Source organism: Pleurodeles waltl, chromosome 7 (genome assembly GCF_031143425.1).
Source record: "Pleurodeles waltl isolate 20211129_DDA chromosome 7, aPleWal1.hap1.20221129, whole genome shotgun sequence".
In the NCBI taxonomy this organism is placed as follows: Eukaryota; Metazoa; Chordata; class Amphibia; order Caudata; family Salamandridae; genus Pleurodeles; species Pleurodeles waltl.
In genome coordinates, this window is record NC_090446.1 from 815,017,299 (window position 1) to 815,035,349 (window position 18,051).

General features: G+C 45.9%; 1 protein-coding gene across 1 annotated transcript in view; it reads right to left on the bottom strand.

Moving 5' to 3' along the window:
- The window catches only part of LOC138245621 (teneurin-2-like), a 768,805-nt gene that overhangs the window by 108,902 nt on the left and 641,852 nt on the right, over positions 1–18,051 (bottom strand). Inside the window, exon 4 of the mRNA XM_069199352.1 lies at positions 4,554–4,833. Coding sequence (XP_069055453.1) covers positions 4,554–4,779 — 226 coding nt within the window. The 5' untranslated portion in view covers positions 4,780–4,833. The remainder of the gene's footprint in view (positions 1–4,553; positions 4,834–18,051) is intronic.

Below are 18,051 nucleotides of genomic sequence, written 5' to 3' on the forward strand. Positions count from 1 at the left end.
GGGAAGCAAACTTGAATTTGACCTTTGCACTGTAGTGTAATATTTGAGTTTGAGTTGTTAGTACAGTTTATCTAAATTATGTGTTATTTCGCCAAATTTTCACTGCCATACCATATATAAAGTTGCAATACTGTTTTACTTTATTATATGTGTGCTGCTTCTTAACCCCTTCTGTGCCAAGGACGTAACTGTTACGTCCGGTGGCACAGAGCCACGGACATAACCATTAAGTCCTGGCTGTGATCCGTGGGAGGACCACTAGTGCTCGCCCGGGGGCCACCAACCCACCCCCCCAGGCAGGGAAAGCAGTGGAAGTGCTTCTGCTGCCACCCCAGGACCCTCCGCAGTGAAATCTGATGACATCAGTACGCTGACTTCATCAGAGGCTGCCCCTGACGTGCTGGAAACTGTGCTGCCAGCGCATTCCTGATTAGTTTCTCCTCAGGAAGGGGGCAGGGGAGATCAGAGAGGCATGGAAGGAAAGAAAAGGCTTTTCCTTTCCTTTCATGTTTCTCTGAGCATTCCTGCAACATGACAGCATAGTGATTGTGCTGCAGGAATGTCCACTAGACACTAGGGATTTTTTTTTTCTTTAACAATTTCACATAAGTCGAGTGGTCCCTTAGCAAGTGTTGCTCCCCATGAGGGCATATTATTTTAGGCCATTTCTGCCCCCATTTGGGGCAGATTGGCATATTTTTATTTGGCCTATCTGCCCCAAGGGAGCAGAAACCACTCAGGCACCAGGGATTGTTGTGTGTGTGCTTGTATGTTTTGTGTTGGAGGGATGGCCCCTAGGTCAAAGAGTCGCTCCCCATGGGGGCACATTACTGATGTGCATTTCTGCTCCCTTCGGGGGCAGATCAGCCTATTTTTATTAGGCCAATCTGCCCCCAGCTGGGGCAGAAACCCCTTAGGCACCAGGGATTGTTTTGTGTGCATTTTTTGTTTTGGGGGTTGTCCCCTTGGAAAAGGGTCGCTCCCCAGTGGGGAACACTAGTTTTGGACATTTCTGCCCCTCTTCCAAGCTGGTTGGCCTATTTTTATTAGGTCGGGGGGAGAACCCACTTAGGCACTAGGGATGGTTGTCTGTGTGTGTTTTGTTTGGGGGGACTGCCCCTTGGGCAAGGGTCACTCCCCTTTGGGAGGGCATTAATTTTAGCCATTTCTGCCGCCCTTGGGGGCAGTTCGGCCTATTTTTGTTTGGCCCATCTGCCCCAAGGGGGGCAGAACGCCCACTAGACACCAGGATTCTTTTTTTTTTAAAGAGAGTAGGGGTATGGCCATAATCCCCACCCCAAATAATGGGAACAAAGTTGTTCTGCCCACCGAATGGTAGATGGGGTAATTACCTCTGATCCTCTCCTTACGGGGGGCAAAAAGCCCCCTTAATGCCAGGGGTGGGGGCTGCCAATCATGGGCATGGTTATGTGTCCCAACCCCCATGAAAACTAAAGCATCTCATCCCGGTGGCATGCAAGAGGACATTTCGCTCTTCTGGGTTTTTATTTTACATATGGGCCAAAAGAGCATGGCTAACTCCCAATATCATCCCACTTGGAATGGTGAGCTGCTGCACTTTTTTGACTTTGGTAGGCTGCCACCTGGAAAAACCTGCCAGACCTAGACACATCTGAGAACTGATCATCGGGTTGAGTCCAGGGTGGTGTGCTTCACATGCACCCCCACAATGCCCCTGCAAACCTCCAACTTTGCTTGAAATCATGCATTTTCCCTACATTTTTGTGATGGAACCTTCTGGAATCTGCAGAAATCCACAGAAATGTTACATCTATACCGATAAAAATTATACCCCACTTGTCATCCTAAAAATGTTTGGGAAAAAACTGCCCTTTTGGACCTGATTTGGTTCCCCCTCATTTTCTACATGTTTTTGGCCCTTCCCTGTCACAGGCACTTAGTCCACGTACACAAGTGAGATATCATTTTTATCGGTAGACCACTTGAAATGCTGGGTGATAGGGAATTTGTACCTGTGCGGTGATCCCACACAGAATTGTGGTGAAAATTTAATTTTTTTCAGCTAAATTTGAGGTTTGCAGGGGATTCTGGGTAAGAGAATTTTGGGGGATCCATGCAAGTAACACCTCTCTGGACTCCCCAGGTGTCTAGTTTTCAGAAATGTCTGGGTATGATAGGTTTTCCTAGATGGCTGCCAAGCCCAGGACTTAAAATGTAGGTGCCTCCCTTGCAAAAACAGGTTGTTTTGTAATAGATAATTTTGATGTGCCCAAGTTGTGTTTTGGGCCCTTCCGTGTCCCCTGTCGTGGGCAATAGGCCTACCCACACAAGTGAGGTACCATTTTTATCTGGAGTCTTCGGAGAATGCTGGGTGGAAGGAAGTTTGTGGCTCCCCTCAGATTTTAGACGTTTGCAGCACTGAAATGTGAGGGGAAACATTTTTTGGACAAATTTTGAGGTTTGCAAAATATTCTAGGTGACAGAACCCAATAAGAGCCCCACAAGTCACTCCATCCTGGATTTCTCTAGGTGTCTAGTTTCCAAAAATGTATAGATTTGTTAGGTTTCCCTAGGTGCCAGCTGAGCTGGAGGCCAAAATTCACATCTAGGCACTTTCCCAAAAATTATGCCTGTTTTCATTGGAAAAATGTGATGTGCCCACGTTATGTTTTGGGCATTTGCTGTCACAGGCACTAGGCCTACCCACACAAGCAAGGTACCATTTTTTATCTGTAGACTTGGGGAAAAGCTGGGTGTAAGGAACTTTGTGGCTCCCCTTAGTTTCCGGAAATTTGCAGCACCGAAATGTGAGAAAAAAGTGTTTTTTACCCACATTTTGATGTTTACAGAGGATTATGGGTAACAGAACCTTATAAGAGTCCCACAAGCCACACCATCCTGGATTTTCCTACATGTGTAGTTTCTAATAATATATCAGTTTGCTATGTTTTTCTAGGTGCCGGCTGAGCTAGAGGCCAAAATCCATAGCTAGGCACTTTGTAAAAAAAGACGTCCATTTTCATTGGGTGGAAGGAAGTTTGTGGCTCCCCTCAGTTTCAACAACACTGCAGCACCGGAATATGAGGGAAAAGTGTTTTTTAGTCCAAGTTTGAGGTTTGTAAAGGATTCTGGGTAACAAAACCCAGTGAGAGCCCCAAAAGGCACCCCATACTGGATTCCCCTAGGTGCCTAGTCTTAAACAATTTACAGGTTAGGTAGATTTCCCTAAGTGCCTGCTGAGCTACAGCCCAAAATCCACAGCTAGGCACTTGCAAAAAACACATCATTTTTCAATGGAAAAAGTTGATGTGTCCATGTTGTGTTTTGGGGCCTTACCTGTCACGGGCACTAATCCTTTCTACACAAGTGAGGGACCATTTTTATCAGGAGACTCTGGGGAACACAGAATAGAAGAACAAGTGTTATTGCCAATTGACTTTCTCTACATTTTTGCCTTCCAAATGTAAGACAGTGTGTAAGAAAGAAGTAATTTTGAGAAATGCCCTGTAATTCACATGCTAGTATGGGGACCCCCGAATTCAGAGATATGAAAGTAACCACTGCTTCTAAATTCCATATTTTGTGCCCATTTCGGAAACACATATGTTTCTTGAAACCTATTTTTCACTCTTTATATTTCACCAAATGAATTTCTATATAGAGGGTGCACAGTGAAAGCCCATTGCAAGGTGCAGCTCATTTATTGGCTCTGCTTACTTTGGGTTCTTGATGAACCTACAAGCCCTATATAGCCTCGCAACCAAAAGGGTCCAGCAGATGTAACAGTAGAAAGATTTAAAAAATCTGCCATAGCTGGAAAAAGTTACAGACAAAAACATACAGAAGTGGCTGTTTTTTGCAACTCAATTTCAATTTTTTTTTTTATTTCTACTGTTACTTTTTATAGGAAAACCTTGAAGGATCTACACAAATGACCCCTTGCTAAATTCTGAATTTCATCTACTTTTCAGAAATGTTTAGCTGTCCAGGATCCACCATTGGTTTCTCACCCATTTCTGTCACTAACTGGAAGAATGCTAAAAGCACAAAAAAAGTAAAAATGTTCCAGGAAAATGTTGGAAAAGTTGGTTTTCTGATTCAAATCTGTCTGTTTCCGAAAGCTGGAAAGATGGTGATTTTAGCATCACAAACCCTTGGTTGATGCCATTTCCAGAGGGAAAAAAAACACATGCTTTCTTCTGCAGCAATTCTTTCCATATTTCCGAAGAAACCCAAATTGTAGCTGTATTTTGGCTAATTTCTTGGTCTCCTCCAGGGGAACCCACGAACTCTGGGTAACTTTGGAATCCCAAGAATGTTGGAACAAAATTGGCATGGATAGCTTATATCTACAACACATTTTTGAAAGCCTAAGCGCAAACTACTCCAAATAGCCAAAAAAAGGCTTGCCAGAGTAGTGGGAGAACGCATGGCAGGGCAGGGATTAAAGCAATTCTTTGATACCGGCCCGCAGGTATTTCATTAGTTGCAATTGTTGCTATTTTTTTATATGAATTGCATGAATGTTGTAACTAAGGACCTACAAATCTATTCAGAGTGTTCAAACATACCTGCTCCTGGAAACTCATCAGACTCCCTGTGAACTAGATCGGAAACTCGATTGCCATAATGCATCCTGTTATCTTGATCGTATGCCTTCAGTGTCTCACTTGAACTATAGGATTTTTGAGTGGGCACTCGGCAGTCCTCAGCATCCAGAGATGAGCTGGTATAACGACATTCCTTTCCACATCGGCCTCTTGTTAAAGAACGGTGTCTGCGGTCTTTTATATCCATTTTCTGGGTCACTTTTCAGCAGTATTTTTTTTGCGCTGTTTTTTCTTTTGTCACCTAAGAAGATCAACGAAAACAATTAAAAAATGTAGATGATAATATGGTCTTACTTTCAAGGTATCACAAAATTCTGACTGCTAATAATTACAATACAGGTTTTCTAAATGTTCAGTCAGGATTCATTTCCACAAATTAAATTTACAGTTTTTAAAAGATCATTAAACCTAAACTTTCTACCTGTGCACGCGATTAAGTGTGTAGTGATATCTCAAATGACACCTTATATCTATGGTACCCTGCAACAACCTGACATTGTTGAAGTAGAGAGGGGTGGAATGGCATGATTAACAATTTTTAGACTTGGCATCCTTGGCGTGATCTCTCCTAAACGTTTGCCTCTGTTTCCCAGGTTGATGATGTGTGCTGGACTCTGTTTTTGCTATTTTTGTTACTCTGGGCACTTTACCACTGCTATCCAGTGCTTAAGTGCAAGTGCTCCTATGTAAAATATGTGTAATTGGATTTCCATGATTGGCGTATTTGATTTACTGGTAAGTGTCTAGGACAGTGCACTAGAGGTGCCCAGGGCCTGTAAATCAAATGCTACTAGTAGGCCTGCAGCACTAGTTGTGCCACCCACATTAGTAGCCCTGTAAACATGGCTCAGACCTGCCACTGCACTGTCTGTGTGTACAGTTTTAAACTGCCAATTCGACTTGGCAAGTGTAACCACTTGCCAGGCCTACACCTTCCCTTTTCTTACATGTAAGGCACCACTAAGGTAGGCCCCATGGGCAGGGTGCAGTGTATGTCTAAGGTAGGACATATACTAATGTGTTTTATATGTCCTGACAGTGAAATACTGCCAAATTTGTTTTTCACTGTTGCAAGGCCTGTCCCTCTCATAGGTTAACATGGGGGCTACCTTTAAATATGATTAAAGTGTAGATTCCCTTTGGGAGCGGATAGACATGTGGAGTTTGGGGTCTCTGAGCTCACAATTTAAAAATGCATCTTTTAGTAAAGTTGATTTTAAGATTGTGTGTTTGAAAATGCCACTTTTAGAAAGTGAGCATTTTCTTGCTTAAACCATTTCTGTGACTCTGCCTGTTTGTGGATTCCCTGTCTGGATCAGCTTGACAGTTGGGCTGTTTGCACCTCTTTCTAGACAGGGACACAAAGGGAGCTGGGGTATGGCCTGCATATCCTGATGAGCCATCTGTGCTAGGAGGGGGGTGGTCACTTACACCTGAAAGGGCTGTGCCTGGCCTCACACAATGCAGTCTCCAACCCCCTGTTGTGTGCCTGGGGCCTGGCCTGGGCAAGATCTCACAAACAAGAGAGACTTTCCTTTGAAGCAGGCCTACTTCAAAGGCCAAAATGGGTATAAGAAGAGCACCCAAACCCCTGAAAAATGAGATCACTTCTGGACATCAAGAGGAACCTCTGCCTGGAGAACAGCTGAAGAACGGAGGAGAAGTGCTGCCCTGCCTGTGACTGTGCTTTGTGGAGCTATCCTGCAGTTGCTGCTTCTGCCTGTGCAAGGGGACAAAGACTGGACTTTGTTGTGCATTCCTGCTTGTGAAGAAATCTCCAACAGCTTGTCCTGAGCTTGCCTCCTGTTGTTGATGCCTCAGGGCCACCAAACATTTCCCCTGCCAGTACCTGGACTCTCTGCGGAGACTCCTGCCCGGCCAAGTGGTGCCCTATCCAGTTCTTGGCACCTTGAATGGTGAGGCTGGCAGACCAAGCCTGAAAATCCATGCACAGACTGCTATGCAGGGATATTTTCGACACACATTCTGAGACGCGGCTGAAAAACGTCATGCCACCGGCTTCGCGGCTGAAATCTGCGCTTCACGTGCATTGTGTCTGGAAGATCGACGCACATGGCTGGAGAAACGACACACAACACCCACTGACGGAGACTGATAACGTCACAACCCACATAGTGCAGTTTTGCTGATACCGTGCAGCAGGAGTTTCGTCGCAAACCTCTCTGGGTGTGAAAAAACGACGCAAAGTCTGCCAGGACCAGAGGTGCTTGTCCGGGTCGACACATTGCTCTCCTGCGGATAGGAAAAATGACACACACCGACCATACCGTCGCTTGTGAGTGAGAAATCGACGCATTGCTGGCCTTTTCCGAGGCACACTCACCCATGCTGTGTTATTTTGCCACATCCTTTTTCACGCTAACAGCGTTAGCACTGTTTTCTAAAGGATTTAAGACTCTTTTTGCTTTTTAATTCATAACTTGACTTGTGTATGTTGGATTTTTGATGTTTTGGTTTTTTTTTTTTTAGATAAATAATACCTATTTTTCTAAACCTGTGTCATGTCATTTTGAAGTGTTTTCACTGAGTTACTGTGTGTGTTGGTACAAATAATTTACACACAGACTCTGAAGTTTAGCCTGCCTGCTTATGCCAAGCTACCAAGGGGCGAGCGGGGGTTAACTGAGGGTGATTCTCCTTTACCCTGACTAGAGTGAGGGTCCTTGCTTGCACAGGGGGTAACCAGACTGCCAACCAAAGACCCCATTTCTAACAACAATGTTTAAATTAAATGCTTTATGACTGTGGGTAGTACAAAACGCATACCGTTATTAAAATGTTGTTCATCAATGGTGATGAAAGGGCAATTTCTGCAAGAAACGTTAGAAATCGGAAGGAAGTTTTATGGAGAACGGAGAAAACTGCAGAGTATAACAAATTGATATGTAGGCAATACTTTTGATAAAATATGAAAGCGAAAATGCCGAAATTTGAACACAGTTTTAGAGTGTGGCTTATGCAACAATTTAGATAGAAGAGAAAAATTGCTTTAAATTGTTCAAGGTTGAGGTAAAAGGAATTCACATTGAATAACATTTGTGTAGCGGATTAATTATATTTCTCTTGACTTCGACAAATTCCTTAACAGCCTTAACAGACTTTTTGTGGGGTCAGGGGGCAAAACATTTGCTGTCCCCTTATTGTTTATTCTTTCTCGTTATTACAAAATTGAGAAAAAAGTACACTGGGGGAAGTGAAACAAGATATTGGACACCACCTAGTTGTGCTGGCACGTTTAGCTGCATCAGGAAGGGAAAGGGTCAAAATTGCTTTTTATTATGTAAATACATTTTATTACATAGGTTTGGGGCCTCCAAAAAGGTAGTAAAAAAACTGTCTGCAATTTGGTTGTTAAAACTTTGGTTCTTAAGCATTATATTAGTAAAACCCTGTGCACCTCAAATAGGAAATGGCATGTCCAATTAATGTTCGAGGGTAAGACTAAAAAAACTTGGATTGACAAACTAAAATTTGTGAACAAATACTGAACACAGCTCTGAATTCAGATGTATTTATATCAGACTTCATTACCGGGTATAGCTCAGTCGAGCAATAAACAAGGCTCACTGTACAAAAGCACACGATGCGCCATAAACTTTACAAAGAGGAAACAAACTTCAGAAAGCTCCTGGTTGATACGCACAGGACTTCCAGTAAAACGTGTTGAAACAACAAAATAATGGGTACTAATAATAGCAAAACGATGACACCTTGGTTTACTACAATTCTTGGCGTCAGTTCTAAAATGTTGTAAATACCATATGTAAGACTCTACAGATTTAAAAGCATTCATATCATTGAACTCTGTGGGACGGAAGGCTGAGTAGGCCTTGTCGTGACCTAACATATATCTCACTGAGTCGTCCTGACAGTCTGTCCACAACACTGGGTCCTAGTCCCTAAGGACCTATGTTCTGACAAAGTCTTTAGGTGTTGAATAAAGTGCTACAGATGAACGAGTCTTAACATTTCCAAAGTTAATACAAGTAAAGCACCCTGAGAAAAGGATGCATTTTCAGCCAGCGAAATAGACATGTAGAACAGAAACATTCTTGAAAGGAACAACAAAAATTAGATAAAGATGAATGAGCGTGAGTACATGCAATTTGCGTAACTATTGTGTAACTACCTTCAGAATATGGTTGCCAAAACAGAAAGACTGGTATAAGGGACCCTGACAAAAGAGTAGAACTGTGCCATCAGTAGAGAATCGATGTAGATAGATGGACATTTCTGATTTTGGAAAAGCACATGCAATAATGTCCCACTGCGATGATTTAGCACGTACAAGAATGTTGCCAAATAAATGAACACCAACATTAAAGAAAAATCAATTGCCAATAAAAAAGAAATACTTTTAGTAAGCGGACAAGGATATTCAAATTGTTTTAAAATAAATTGTTCCCAATTAAAGTAGCAAAAGTTGCATGATTTTTCCGATGTAAATAATAAATCTTAATGGCAAGCATGGTTTATCTATTTTGAAGTTCTTTCATCTTATTAATGAGCACATTCTAGCGGTGGGAGAAGTTGTGAAATATGACACCTCGCATTTGCAAAATTTTTTGAACTGCAAGATTTAAAAAGTGTGAAGCTAGCAAGGTTTTGGAAAAGGGTCAGCTTCAATAGCCTTTCTCTGCAGTGAGAACCTTTTGCTGCTATAGACAAGGCACTTGATACTTTGTCAGTCAACAAGGTAGCGCGCGGGATCTCCCCACCTTCACCCAGGCCTATGTCGCCACGGGTAACTTTCTGCTCCCTCTGATGAACCCACAGCGTCCTGATGTGTACTAGTCTCCCACAGCTGAGCATTCAAGGTGGCACCAGTGCACAGAGTGGCATAATTAACTCCCTCCCCACCTCACAACTCGTACCAATGCTTGCGTCCATCCAAGATTTCTGATTCAGAGTGTCCCACATCCAGTCCAAGAAAAACAAAATCAGCTACCTGAAATTGAGCAAGACCGCCAACTCCGCTTATATCTCCCATTCTGTGACCTATTCCATTTGTCTTAGGGTCCTGTTTAATACTGTCCAAAATGAAGCTAAAACCCTATAAATCATAAGTTTACAATTCGCAAGTTCTATAATTATAAAAACTCCATTTAATACCGATGGAAATCTACACAATTCATCAGCTGATAAAAATACTCAGGTTGCGGTTTCATTTCAGCTGCAAATGCACTTTGTCCAAAGATCAATTATTGTTCCCTTGGAAAAATACGATTTTTTTAGTACAATTAACTCATAATTTATACATACTTTATACATATATGCCAGCGTTTGACGTTACTTTAATGTAGGTGTGTACATTGGCTGTTAAGCCATTGGGGACATATGTCAACACCCAAAAAGTACTATTGTGTGCAAGTGTTGTCTGCCAATGAACAGGCCCACCTAATTCGTCTTACCTGGAACTCCATTATTTTTGTCTCAGCTCCTTAATTCAGTAATATGGAAAATCAAGCAGACTGGCTATTTTGTTAATGATCTTAGTTATCTCCGGGGAAGTAAATGGTCAAACATTCTGTTTATATGAAGTAAAATCTTGGATCTGTCTCTCAGAGATAAATTTAACTTTTTGTGCACCACAACTAAACCTAGGTGGCTAAAATGTAGTGACATTATAGAATTCAAGTAAGGGTTCTGCTTTCTTCCCCGAGGACACTATAGGTCCTTAATGACCTGAAAAGTATATGATTGATAAACCCATGTGTATCAAAAAATACAACATAAGTAAAACAAAGGTACACCTTATATCATTCTAAATGGTTAACATACAAAACATTAGAAAACTTAATTTTGAGCTTGCCTTTAGTTACAACTAACATTTGAAGTCTGTTAATTTCCTTTGCTGTCAAAACAGGATGATCAAATAACTGTCCTATGTGAAATATAGCAATCATGGATCACTTTTCTCACTTTGTAACTTTCTGCTCTTATTTGTTTTACCTATTGGAGTTGGTGGTGAAATTTACTTTTTATGATCAAAAAGAGGAACAAATAAAAAATATGGTCTAAGCAATATTAGAAGGTTATTGGTGATTAGGTAGGTATTGGCAACATTGGTGGGATGGCATACATTTTAAAGTACAATGGATAAGGTACATTGCCCACTACTGTCCATAGGTTCAAAAGGGATGTGAGAATTCTCTGCCATGGTATTCTTGTTACTGTGTGTTTAAAAGTGTGTTGGGCCAGTAAACTCAGTCAAAACTAGATAGAATATAAATACAAATACAATTTTGCAGATGGCACTTTATTATAGCAACACAAAAGGTTGATGGACGGAGGGTTGAAACTTTGCAAACACTCACCCCCAGTCACAGATCTGGGTTTAATGCTTAATTTCTTTGCTCACCATGCCACCCCAGTCAAGCACAACAGTGGGGTGCTTGGTTCTCAGTAAGTAGAATTGTGGATCTACTACTTATGCAGGCCATACAACTAAAAACCCAATTTCCTATAGTGATCTCACCACATATTTTGAATGTCAAAGTGTCAGTGTATGTATCCAGCCTCAAGTCCCAGTGTCAGTGCCACAGCCCTATGTAAGAGTCAATATCACCATGTCAGTGTATGAAGCCACATGCCAGGGTCACGTTCCTAGTGTTGTACCCCTTAACTAATGTCTGTGTCCTGCTGTGTTATTGATGTATGTGCAACAGGTTCCAAGTATCAGTGTCCCTGTTACAGCGTTAATGTCCAGATCTCAGATTACGTGTTCCAGTGCCTTTGACCTAGCACCAACTTTTGGTGCCCTTGTATTAAGATGCATCTATGAGTGTCTATTTGTCATTGTCTGTCCACCAGTGTCTCAATGCAAATCTACAGTGTTGCAGTGATGTTTTATCTTATTTATTGTGGTTTGATGTAGCTCAACTGCACCTTAAAGCATCAGAGTGATTTACAATTTTAATAAACCATACAAGGAATATACAAACTAAATATGTAACAACAGTGATATTGTAATGCTGAGGTTGGTGGTTGAGCTGGGGTAGGTATGTTATGTTGAAGATTAAAAGTATGGAGATGGAGGGTTAGTTAAGAGGAATGAAAAAAGAAGGGGGGCACTTTGATTAAACAGTGGTGTTGGACTTTTGGCCATACGCATGGTCATCCCTAGTCTTTTTGCCTCCTTCCTCCTGGTTTTTCTGACCTCTCGCTGTTGGCTCTAGGACTCTGAGCACTTTATCACTGCTGACCAGTGCTAAAGTGCAGGTGCTCTCCCATCTAAAGTTGGTATGATTGGCTTATACCTAATTGGCATATTTAATTTACCTATAAGTCCCTTGTACAGTGGTATCTCTATACCCAGGGCCTGTAAATTAAATACTACTAGTGGGCCTGCAGCGCTGCTTGCGCCACCCACTGAAGTAGACTTTCAAACCTGTCTCAGGCCTGCTAGCGCAGGGCCTGTGTGCGCAGTTCTCTGCCACAGGGACCTGGCATCTAAATTTACTTGCCAGGCCCAGAACTCCCCTTTTACTACATGTAAGTCACCCCTAAAGTACGCCCTAGCTAGCCCTATGGGCAGGGTGCCATGTATGTAGAAAGGCAGGACATGTGCCATATTGCATGGCCTGTCCTAGTAGTGACAAACAGCCTAACTTGGTGTCTCACTGCTGTGAGTGCTGCCTTCTCATAGGATTGCATTAGAAATGCCCTGCCTTAGGTGTAAGGGGTATTGTCTGATTTATGAGGGGTAGCGTAGGCGTGTTTGGTATGGTTGTGATGGTGATAATAAATACTGCTTACTGGTGTGGGTGTATTTTTTATTACTATCACAGAAATGCCACTTCTAGAAAGTGCGCATTTATCTGTGCTTATAATTCTGGTGTTTTGCAGCTTGACTCCAATCCACGTCTGGGCAGAGTGACAGTTGGGGCTTTGTGCATACTTTTCAGACAGCCTGTACACAGGGAGGGTGGAGGTGTCACTGAGGTGCATCTACATACTGAATAGTCTTCCTGGGCTGAGAGAAGGGAGAGGCGGGGCACACCTACATTTGTATAGGCTGTGCCCTGGCCTCACACAATAGGGTCGTTAACCCCCCACTGATGTTTGGAGCCTGTGCTGAAAGGAGAGAGGGGGCACTCCCAGAACCAGTTGTAACTGGCTGGAACCTCCTCTCCCTGTCATTGTAAAACACTGTAAAAAAGGACTATAAGTACAGGGGAATTTTCCCCACAATTTGAACATTCTTGGAAACTTGAAACTGGACACAGGACGCTGATGAATGGACTCACCAGGAATCCGCCATGGACTGCTGCTGCTGTGCTGACCTGTGACCTGCCTGGTCACTAGGAGGAACTGCCACCATCTGCACCCCTTGTGCTGGCCTGTAGCTGGATCCACCAGCCCTGTACCTTCTCCTTGATTATTGTTCCCAGGGGCAGGGTGCTGTGGGCCCTGACCCCTGCAACGATCTTTTCTTTTGCCCAAAGAAATCACCGCCGCAGCCCGGGCTCTAGATGGTTCCTAGCGCTTTGAAGAGCGCTTTTCTTTTGACAAAGAAAGAATCACCGCCGCAGCCCAGGCTGCTGATTTTACCTTAGCGCTGTGAAAAGCGCTGTATTGTGAGCCCCCGGATCACCGCCGCAGCCGGGTTAATTGTGTGCTTCCAAGCGCGAGGATCGCGCTCAACTCTGTGCCCCCAGGGCACGAGAAAAGAAACCACCTTTTAAAAGAATCAGGAGCAAGCCTGCTCCTAGCGGTGCCCCCGGGGTAGGGATCGCTCCGAGGAGCGCCCCCGGGGCACCAGAAGGCCCTGCCTTTTGCCCGAGCTTCGTCGGAGGCGAGAGGAGAGGAGGAAGCCCCTCCCTCGCCTGAAAAGCCTCTGCGCCGTCGGAAGGGCGAAGGGAGAAGAGGACACCTCTCCCTCGCTCAACGAAGCCTCGGAAGGCTTCGGCCACCTGGAAAACGGGCGGCAGCCTCATCGGAGGCTCGCTGCCCCCTCCAGACCCCTCAGGGCCCCTGCGTGGGCCAGCCTGGGACTAAAGGGGTCTCCCCCTCGGAAAGGGCCGACAGAGGCCCCGGGAGATCCCAGGAGGTTGCGGGCCCCCAGAGGGGCCCGCTCGCAGATTGGAGGGGGTGCGCGGCGCCCTCCTCCTCCTTAACCCAAGGATTTCCCTGACTTGGGCCCCCCTTGGAGAGGGCCGGTGGAGGCCCAGGGGGCCCTCCAATGAGCATGGGTCCCAGAAGGGGCCCGCCAAGGAAACAGAGAGGGTGCGTGCCGCCCCTCTCTATTTGCCAAGTTTAGGGAGGCCCCCATTTTGCGCAGAAGAGTGCCGGGGGCCCCATTTATTCGTTTTAGGCACTAGAAGTGCCTCTGCATCAGAACAGGTACTTTTGAATGGACAAATAGAATCATGATTTAAAGTTCTTTCTACAGACTTTCTTAATTGTGTTATATTACCTGCCTGTACTATGATTCTTTTACATATGTGTGCACATGTTCCTTTTATGGGCATGACTTGCTAATATGTTTGCTTAAACTTGCCTTAGATTTTCTAATGTTCCTATTATGGGCATTTTATGATATTCTGGTGACAAGTGTGCTAAATGTGATAACGTGTGTCCTGACTACTGCTTATGTTGCAGAATATTGAGTAACCTGTGTGTTATGTGTGACTACTGCTAGTTTGCAGAGTAACTAATGTGTAACGTTCTGACAACTGCTAAGGTAGCAGGATAGTACTGTTATGTGATGTTGGTCTGATAATTACGTTGTGTACAATACAGTATATTTTCATATAATCTGGTGTTGTGTTTCCTTTGTGGTGGGGATATTGCGTCACATGTATGTGTCTGTTGTGCAAACGCTTTACGCATTGCCTCCGGGTTAAGCCTGACTGCTCGTGCCAAGCTACCAAGGGGGTGAGCAGGGGTTATCTTGGACGTGTAACTCCCTTGCCCTGACTAGAGTGGGTAAGTTCTGCCTGGCTGAGGTGCATACCCTAGCCAACCAGAAACCCCATTTCTAACATTGGAAGTCAGCGGTGAGGATAGGACTTGCGCTTGCACAATACCATTGTGACTCATTATTTCACTACAAGGATTGCGTTTAGACCATCACATGTTTGGCTTCTCTTAACTTTCTCTCTTTGGTCATTTTTCCTGTTTTCAGTTCTCACGCTTGGGTATTGTGGTTGTCACAGTTGAGTTATTTGTACCTTTTCAAGATGGGGCTTACCTTTGATTTAGAGGACCTGCCGTTTTACACGCAGGGGGAATTAGAGGGGTTCTGTAGAGAGAGAGGGCTGCCTGTAGAAGGGGACCTCAGGAGATCTCTGAATTTCTTTGAAAGGTTTGTGACATTTACCCAGGGAGGGAGTGTGCTTAGGGGGCACCCAAAGGATCCTGAGTGTAGCGAGGGTTCCCAATGGGAGGGCTCCCAGACCTCATCCCTAGAGAGTGGTAGAGAGACTGATCAGGAGGGTGAGAATGACCGGTTGGGGACGCCAGTTGACAGGGAAGGCCCCAGTGATAGGGAGTCCTTTGCTGGGTCCAGTGTAAGAAGCAGGGCTACCTCTCATTCCTTGACGCCTGATGAGCTAAGAGATAGGCGGGAAGAGAGGGACCTGAAGTTGCACTTAGCGCGCCTAGCTGTTGAGGAGAGAAGGGCTGAGGTAGAGAAGGCCTTAGTACAGGAGAGAATGGCAGAGGCAGAGAGGGCCTTTGCCAGAGAAAGACTCGCACTAGAGCGCAGTCTGAAGGTTCTGGACTCATCAGTGTTGCAGGTGGAGTCCAGTGGTGGCAGCAATGTACAGTGCTGTAGCAAAGATGTTCCTCACATACCCATAGATCTGGTACCTAGGTTCCAACAGGGGGGTGACATACGTCAGTGGTTAAAGGAATATGAGAAGGCTCTGGTAGAGCGCAGGATCCCTGAGAAGGATTGGGGAACTGGCCAAGGGAGTTTTATTCCTGAGGAGGGGAGGGATGCCCTACTGACTCTAGAAGAGAGTGACAGGGAGGGGTACTCCGCTGTGAAGAACGCACTGATTATGAAGTATGGTTTTTCCCCTGAGGAATACAGAAAAAGGTTTAGGGGTGGTAAGAAACTGTCCCACCAGTCTTGGGAGGAGTTTGTGGAGGATTGCTGCATTGCACTAGATGGATGGGTGAAGGGTAGCACAGTAAACTATTTTGAAGGGCTGTTTAATCTGATTCTCAGAGAGCACCTGTTTCGTTGTTGTTTTTCAGAGTTACGCCAACACTTGTCAGTGTGTGAGCTCTCTGACCCCAGGGAGCTCGCAAAGGAGGCAGACTTCTGGTTGCGTACCAGAGGGTCTGGTGTGGCATTAGGGGGTGTTCCTAATGAGAGTGGTCTAGGTGTTTCCCAACAAGGTGCGGTGGGAAAGGAATGGAGTGTCCCAGGTAGGTCCCAGTGGACTGGGATGGGTGAGGGACCCCATGTCCCGTCTCTGAGGAGAGGGAATGGGGCTGGGCTGAGGCCCAAGGTGCCCGAGATCCCGTCCCAGGCCCCTGAAGGTTCCATGAGTGAACGCCAGGAGGTGAGCCTAACCTGTGCCGTAGGGCCAGCTGTTCAGAAGGATCCCATTTTGTCATTAGGACTTAGGCGGGTGGCTGGTGATAGCGTTCCGCCGGTCCTGGTGTCTGGTAGTCTCGCTCTGCAGCGGAGGAGGCGGAAATCCAGACATAGGGTTGAGAGGGGGCTGCGGGCCCCAGTGGAGAACCTGGAGGGTCAGGGGTCAGCTCTGAGAGCAGAGCCCCCCAGGAATGACCTTGGTGAGACCATTTCTGGGCTGGGGGGAATCCAGACTCTGTCCGATGGGCAGAGGTCAGGAGACCTGCGCCAGCCAGACTCTTGTGTGGCCCTTGGGGAAAGTGTTTCCCTAGTGGGGGGTAGGTGTGCCCCCCAGGAAGTCCTGGTGTGCCAGGCAATGATTCAACCGCAGGGTGGTGACTCTGGGTTGGATGATCAGGTTCAGGGGGTAAACTCTGACCTGATGGGGAGTACGTGTGCTCCCAAGGAAGTCCTGGTGCGCCAGGCAGTGGTTCAACCGCAGGGTAGTGACTCTGGCTTGGATTGCCAGATTCAGGGGGTAAACTCTGATCTGGTAGGGGGTAGGTGTGCTCCCAAGGAAGTCCGGGTTCGCTGGGCAATGGTCCAGTCTAAGGGTGTCGTCCCTGGACTAGATAGACAGGTTCAGGGGGTAAACTCTGATCTGGTTGGGGGGGCGGTTAGTGTGCTCACACCCCCATGTGAAACTTCTGGTGGCTTCTCCCGAGGTGGGGGGACGCAGGACTCTGGAGGTGGGGTTCCGGGAGGGGGAAGCCCGCCCCGGACCCCGGTGCAACCCAAGGGTGTCGTCCCTAGGTTGGGTGGTCAGTCGCCAGGTAGTGATCCTGGGCTTGCGAGAAAGTTGTGCAGGGCTGCTGTACCCAGCACCCTGGCAAGTGTGGATTCTGGTGATACCCCTCCTAGGAGAGGAGGGCGGGATCCTAGAAGGAGGGGTAGAGGGAGGAGAGCCTCGCCTCTAGCCCCTGTAGAACCTATGGGTGCGGACCCTAGGTTGGTGGATCAGTGGCAGGGTAGAGCCCCTGAACTGATCGGAAATGGAGTGGAGACAGGTTGCTTTGCACCTGGGGCTACCGCCCCCCACTCATTATGGTTTCAGAGACCAGAGGCTCCTAGATGGCCTGGGGCCTGGTTCTGGCCATTGGCAGCTAGAGAATCCCCGTGGGTTGGTCTAGGCTGCCTGGGACGCATTGACAAAGAGATCCCAGTGGAGTCAGGAAGGCGTAGAACTGGAACATGCCCCTGCTGTTGTGGGCCTGGGTCCTTGTTCTATCGCCCCAATCAGGGAAGTACATCAAGGTATTGATTGTTCTCCCCTGACTTTTGGCTGGTAGGGGGTTGTGTTGGACTTTTGGCCATACGCATGGTCATCCCTAGTCTTTTTGCCTCCTTCCTCCTGGTTTTTCTGACCTCTCGCTGTTGGCTCTAGGACTCTGAGCACTTTATCACTGCTGACCAGTGCTAAAGTGCAGGTGCTCTCCCATCTAAAGTTGGTATGATTGGCTTATACCTAATTGGCATATTTAATTTACCTATAAGTCCCTTGTACAGTGGTATCTCTATACCCAGGGCCTGTAAATTAAATACTACTAGTGGGCCTGCAGCGCTGCTTGCGCCACCCACTGAAGTAGACTTTCAAACCTGTCTCAGGCCTGCTAGCGCAGGGCCTGTGTGCGCAGTTCTCTGCCACAGGGACCTGGCATCTAAATTTACTTGCCAGGCCCAGAACTCCCCTTTTACTACATGTAAGTCACCCCTAAAGTACGCCCTAGCTAGCCCTATGGGCAGGGTGCCATGTATGTAGAAAGGCAGGACATGTGCCATATTGCATGGCCTGTCCTAGTAGTGACAAACAGCCTAACTTGGTGTCTCACTGCTGTGAGTGCTGCC